At 34.3% G+C, this 6,181-nt stretch overlaps 1 protein-coding gene across 1 annotated transcript; it reads right to left on the bottom strand.

Annotated features, from left to right (window-relative positions):
• Positions 1-373: 373 nt before the first annotated feature.
• LOC134241133 (adiponectin-like) lies at positions 374-1,739 on the bottom strand. Its single transcript, XM_062723214.1, has 2 exons — positions 1,429-1,739; positions 374-1,150 (listed from the first exon to the last, which is right to left on the bottom strand). The coding sequence occupies exons 1-2, from the start codon at positions 1,637-1,639 to the stop codon at positions 720-722; spliced, it is 642 nt and encodes a 213-aa protein (XP_062579198.1). The 5' UTR covers positions 1,640-1,739; the 3' UTR covers positions 374-719.
• Between the last annotated feature and the right edge of the window lie 4,442 nt (positions 1,740-6,181).

The raw sequence follows: 6,181 nt of genomic DNA, 5'->3' as shown, positions 1-6,181 counted from the left end.
CGCTTTTTAGCACCGTAGGTCAAGGGAGAGCGGCGAAGATGTGGAACTGTATTGACTACGGAGTATAAGTCTATTAATATATTAGTGAGGGCCAGCCTTAGCCTTCCCCAAACATCCTTCTAAAATTATATATTTTCTAATGTTATGTTCACCGATGAATTAAGTCGGTAGCAACTGAAAATGCTTTCCATAACTATTTGTGTCAATTCGGAATTCGGAATTTCTCAACTTTGAGAAAAATAAATCCCTATATTCAACTTGAAGGTCACAAGCAGTTGAACATAACGTAGTATTTTGGTAACATTGTTGGATATCAACCAATAAGAGAGGTAGGAAAGATTCAATTAAATAATAACGCTTGAACAAACGTTTATTTTGTTAAAACAATTTTTTATTGATGCATAAATGTCTGTAGAATGAAAATTTCTCTTGCAAATTGTCAATACAGGGAGTGAAAGATTAACTTTAAGAGTGTTTCTCTATCATATATATAAAATTGTAATCATTTGCTTTTTTAACAAACATTCAACAAAATCAGTTATTGCTTTGATCAACCAAAAGCAACTCGGTGTTTTAAATTTTTCAAACAAGGTTCGATATAGTACTCCCTGAAATCAATAGCAATTTAATTATTACTGACATAAATGTAATTGAATGCTGTATTTCTTTTCTAATTACATTTTAACAGAATATGAGAGCAAGGTATCTCATTGTTGAGGTTAAGTTTTCCTTAAGAGGATTCCAGTAAATGTGGACTGTATGTTACTTCCAACACCACTACTACCACCATAGACATGCTCACCAGATCCATAGATTTGAATCCATACATGGTCATCTTTGTTCACGTTAGTAATCACCATCGCTGAACTGGAGTCTACCCCTCCCGGATAAGGGATATAATTTGAAGCGCGAGATGTACCTCCGACTATCAGCTGAGTGTGAAAGGGACTGCCTGCTGTAGCTATGGTCCAGTGGAACATGTAGATGCCTGTCTTAGGAGCAATAAAGATCCCGTCTTCTGTGTGGTAGTGGTTTCCTATGTTGATGTACGTCTGTTCAAATCTTATGACTGTCCGGGTACTAATACCGCTTGTAGTTGAGGATTTGTATGCAGAAAAAAGAACAGTATCTGACTGATCGACTAGAACACCTAAAATAAAAATTTATGACAATTGAATTTTGTTTTCGATAATTTCAATTGTTTTTCTTAGTGTGTCATTCAAATTCACATTCTTATACTTAGTTTTTTATTTGATAACAGTAATATTCTCTTAAAGACATAATCATAATTAAAACTTAAGAAAATTTCTTTTCTTTTTACTTTTTATTTAATAATTTTTTAAATCAAAATACATATGTACTCTTTTCAATTACTTGGTGGCTTTAAATAAAACAACTAATTTGATCCCGTCTATAAAATAATCTTACCAGATCTGAGAGCAAGTACATCCAATGATGGCAGATCGACATCGTTTCCTCCTGTCAGTAGCTGCCCTAAGACTCGCTCTGTAGCGTTCAGTCGTTGTTCTGTCTTTGACAGACGTTCTTCCAGACTGGTCAGATTCCGACCTTTCAGGAGGGTGGTCAGTTCAGCCGTTGATACTATGGCAAAGAGGAGGGGTAGATGATAGAGGAGCATTTTGGAAATCTAATCGCTTGAAAACTTATAAATTTCGTCCTTTTCAGTTGGTACTGCTTGGTAGCTCACTCGATCAGGCTATATGTTCTAATTTAACTGAGTTGATTCTTTTATAACATGCAATAGTTAATTTAGCTCACCTGTTTAGTCTTTATTATAAAGGTTTTCCATTTGCATTCAATTTTACTGAACTGCATCAAACGCTTTAAGATATTTGATTACATAGATTTCTAATTGTAATACCAAACACAGAAGTTTTTTTTTAATCCCTTTTCATGAAAATCTCATTATATTGTTTTTTATTGTCCGTAACTTTTTCAGAAGACAGAAGATAATAGGTAAGACTTTTTCAAGCTATCAGATAGAATATATATTGAATGCTGGAAACCTCCTGCTTCCATTATTTTTAGACACCCAAAGCCACATTTTCTATTTTTTATATTAACAGTATAATAGTATGCTTGATTTCTTTTATGCAGGTTACTGAAATTGGCCTGTATCTTATTAAATTCCTTTAAGTATTATTAGAGTTTCCATAAGGGCGTTCAAGTATCCGGGTTTTCCTTTTCTCCTTAACTTTTAAATAACTTACTGTTGATGAGAAACACAGTTTCCTGTAAACTTCTCTTTGTATGAAAAATGAGTTGTTAAATTTGATATCTGGGTCGTCTCTTCTTAAATGTTGAATTGTTCGCATTTTTCAGTCTGAAAAAAGAGGTATAAAGATTAAAGAACATCTGAAAACCATTATTTTATTTAACTATCGCATATAGTTGCAAAATTTTCCATAAACGACATCAATCAACCAGACTTGATAATGAGTTATTGGGACCCGACACTCTAAACCACATTGAATGAAATAGGATGATATTGTTATGATTAAAATAATAGTCATAATGGTAGTAGTAGAGTGTTTCGGCGACAGATATGCCTCATCAGGGGCCCCAATAACAATATTCCATGTTTATTGTACGCTTGATTTTATCAATAGATCTCCTATGTTTTTATGCTTGCTATACGCAATGATAGGTTCCGATTTGAATAGATCTTTGCATATTGGGTCTGCTTCCAAAATATTCCAGTACTTTAAAATCCGCTTTTTTAGTCCTTTGATGCGAGGGTTAAATTTTGTAACCATGACCTGTGGATGGCTAGGCTTTGTGTTTTCTCTACTTCTTAAAAAGAGTTGTCTTTCCTTCTGTGTTGTTTCTTCAACTATTGGGTTGATTTCTTCCTCAGAATAGCCTCTCTTTGAAAGATGTCCCTTGAAATCCTGTAGAATTGTTTTAAGAACTGAAGGGTCGTTAGTATTTCTGGAGTGTCTTATACATTCTCCTTTGATAAAACCTTTAAATACAGAGGCGTTGTGTGCACTGTTTCTATGAAGATATTGAAAATTATTAGTTGGTTTTATGTAAGATTTGATATCAAGTTTCTGACAATGATTACATCTATTGCCTTTGTAAACCGTTGTGTCCAGGAAATTTACGGATGAGTGAGCTATTTCAAATGTGAATTTAAGATGTTTATGACAGCTGTTACTGATGTCAAAAAATTCTAGAATTTCTTCCTTTGTTCCGTTAAAGATTATGAATCCATCATCCCTAAATCTGCCATGAAACAGAATTTTGTTGACATGTTGAAATTTAGATTCAATAAACTGCGTAATTTCGTACATTCTCATGTCTGAGATTTCCGGGGGAAGGTACTGCGCCCATGCTGCAGCCTATGATTTGTTTGTAGAATTTTCCGTTAAATTCAAAGAAATTGTTTTCTAATACGCATCTGAGAAGAAAAATTAAGTCGTCCACATCAGGATACGGGATGTCTGAGTTGCTTTTATCCGCGTTGTTGTAAGCATTCCTGACGGCATTTAGTAGTTCTTCAAATTCCATATTTGTATACATGCTGGTTACATCGTAAGTGATTAGTAACGCATCCGACGGGAGTTCTAAACATTCGATCTTATTGATAAAATCAGTAGTGTCCTTGATATAGGTTAATTGTTTTTGTACGATGGGGATAAGAAAGTAGTCACAATATGCCCCAATTTTCCTCGTTGGTGTATTGCACTGAGCAATAATTGGCCGCCCAGGTGGTAATCGTCTGATACTGCATAGGTCATTAATGAGGGCATTTCGGACATTGTCTTGAAGTTTCAAAGAAAGTGACTCTCATCAGCCACGTACCTCAAATCACTTGACTCGACACTAATCTAGTGTTTCGGCGGTGTGATATATACGAGGTTAAAGATTTTGATAGTATATTAATTAGCTGCAAATCCGCCATCATCAGGAGCCTATTTGCACATCTGTTATACAAATTATTAAATTAGTTAGGAGAGGAGCATGTTACTCAGATTATTAATGTGTTTAATGACACAATAGGTTTTTCTTGGAGGATTGTATTGCAATCCTTATATTTCTTTGAATATGCTGGCATTTTTATAATTTTATACATCGATTTTATTAGCGAATATCGCATACAGAATGGGGTTCCTGACTTAGAACCCATCGCATATTCAATTATTTGTTTGTATATATTTGCAAATTCAAATATATTAAATCTGAGTAAATAAATTTGGTATGTTGTGGGCTCGGCTTAGACTGAGAATTTCCCTAAAAGCCGTATCAACAGCAGCCATAGGCTTCTCCAATTGCACGTTTGTGTAAAGTGATGTTACAGCACAGCTGACCAGCAAATTCTCGTTGTGTGGTCGCAGAAGTTCATTCTTCAATGTGAAGTCTGAGATATCCATAAAATTTGTGCTCAAGTTATGCAAGCACAATAAATGATTAAAATTATAATCAATAAAAATGACTACATTTAAGTAAGTGCCTTTTTGAAATGTAATAGGCCTTCTTGAGAAATAAAGGTAATTTGCAGCATCAATTACTTTTGTATATTTTATGGAGTAGATTTAATCTCTCCGTCCTCGTGTTATCTGCTAATTGCAGAAAGCTATAAGTAATATAGTCAAGGACACCCTTTGCATTCATTTCAGCCATGTGTTCATCAAGATGTTTTGATTTGGGATACTAAATTCAGCAGCTATATTTTGAATTTAAGTGCCGTTCATACGACTCTTTACTGTGTTTCATTCAGTGACATCATTTAGTCAGCTTTTATTAGATGAAATTTTTGTTTTTATTAAGTTCCATCAATGCTTTTTATAAAGCAAAATCTGAGATTTCAAATTTCTCTCCGACTTCCAGTGATGACAATTCACGTTTTGTATTGTCAAGGTACGTAATATATGGAGTCATTATAAATCTGGTTCAAATTCAACCGCTTTTAAAGCGAGAAAGAGGCATCGCAATGTTCTCATTAGGATCAAGAGACAAGTATCTATTTTCAACTTTTCAGCAAACTCATTGATAAACGAATGAGTAAATTTCTTGCATGTTGTGACTTTGGAGAGGGCCCTCTCGTCAAAAATAATTTTTCATTATCAGACAATACGTCCGATGTGAAAATGAGATACAAGCTCACGAGCTAAAGCCCTATTTACACGGTCTGACTTGTAAGATGTGATTTCAGATGTGATTTCACATCTGACTCCAGTGTTTCATTTACACAGTATGATTTGTCAGACATGAAGTTCATTAATATTTCCCTCTAAATTTTTTTGTTTACATTTCACAATGGAAGATGATGATAGTTTTATAGTCATTTGTGTTTTAATAAATCTACTTCTTCTTGATATAGTTCTACTAATCTTACAGTTTGTTCTGTAGTTAATTTCAGTTCTCTCTTCTGCCCAGCCAATAGAAAATGTCCTCTCAGGATTTCCCTCACATTTTAATTGCAATAAATAAGATTAATTGATATTGAATTATCTTTGGAGAAGAAGTGCGGGAAAAATTCACATGTTAGTTCTTCTTTATATAGATCAACCTCTTTGACCTTTTCAATGATTGGTTAAAACCATCTGACTTGCCAGACGGAATAGAGCATGTTTCTATTCCATCTGACTCCATCTGACTTCATATCTGTCTTATGATTTTCCTATTTACACGGTATGATTTGTAAGATGTGGCAAGTCACATCTTACAAATCAGATCGTGTAAATAGGGCTTAAGAGAACTATATTGTTCTATGATCTCTTTGTTAATTGGCTTTGTAATTCTTAAGCCTTGCGCAATTTGCGCTTTAACATATAGCGTTCCGATCGGAACGACGTATCATTCTGTTGTGAATGTACTTGTAGTTTTAGAACCAGCGCACGTGGAAGATCACGTGATTCAAATCTCCATTCGTACCTGACAAATCAGAGTGATTGGAACTTAATTAGCGAGTGATAAAATACAAGCATAGCTACCTGTTTCATTACTCCCAATCAAAATATAATCCGAAAACACATTTTTGTAAATATAAAATGATGAATGCAGTCACCCAGTCAAAATTCCAGATACGTTTTCGGTTTGCTGCATTCTTATACGACGGAATTTCCGTCCTCTTGATGCGTGGGTGAACCTGGTGCAAGGTTTTAATCATCCATAGATCAGTTTGTCTTATTTTAAAATGCCAATTGTGCATTTT

This window comes from Saccostrea cucullata, unplaced genomic scaffold (assembly GCF_032062105.1).
Source record: "Saccostrea cucullata isolate Sc308-1 unplaced genomic scaffold, CSIRO_AGI_Scuc_v1 ctg4638, whole genome shotgun sequence".
NCBI classification, from domain to species: domain Eukaryota; kingdom Metazoa; phylum Mollusca; class Bivalvia; order Ostreida; family Ostreidae; genus Saccostrea; species Saccostrea cuccullata.
This window is presented reverse-complemented; position numbering and strand designations above follow the sequence as displayed.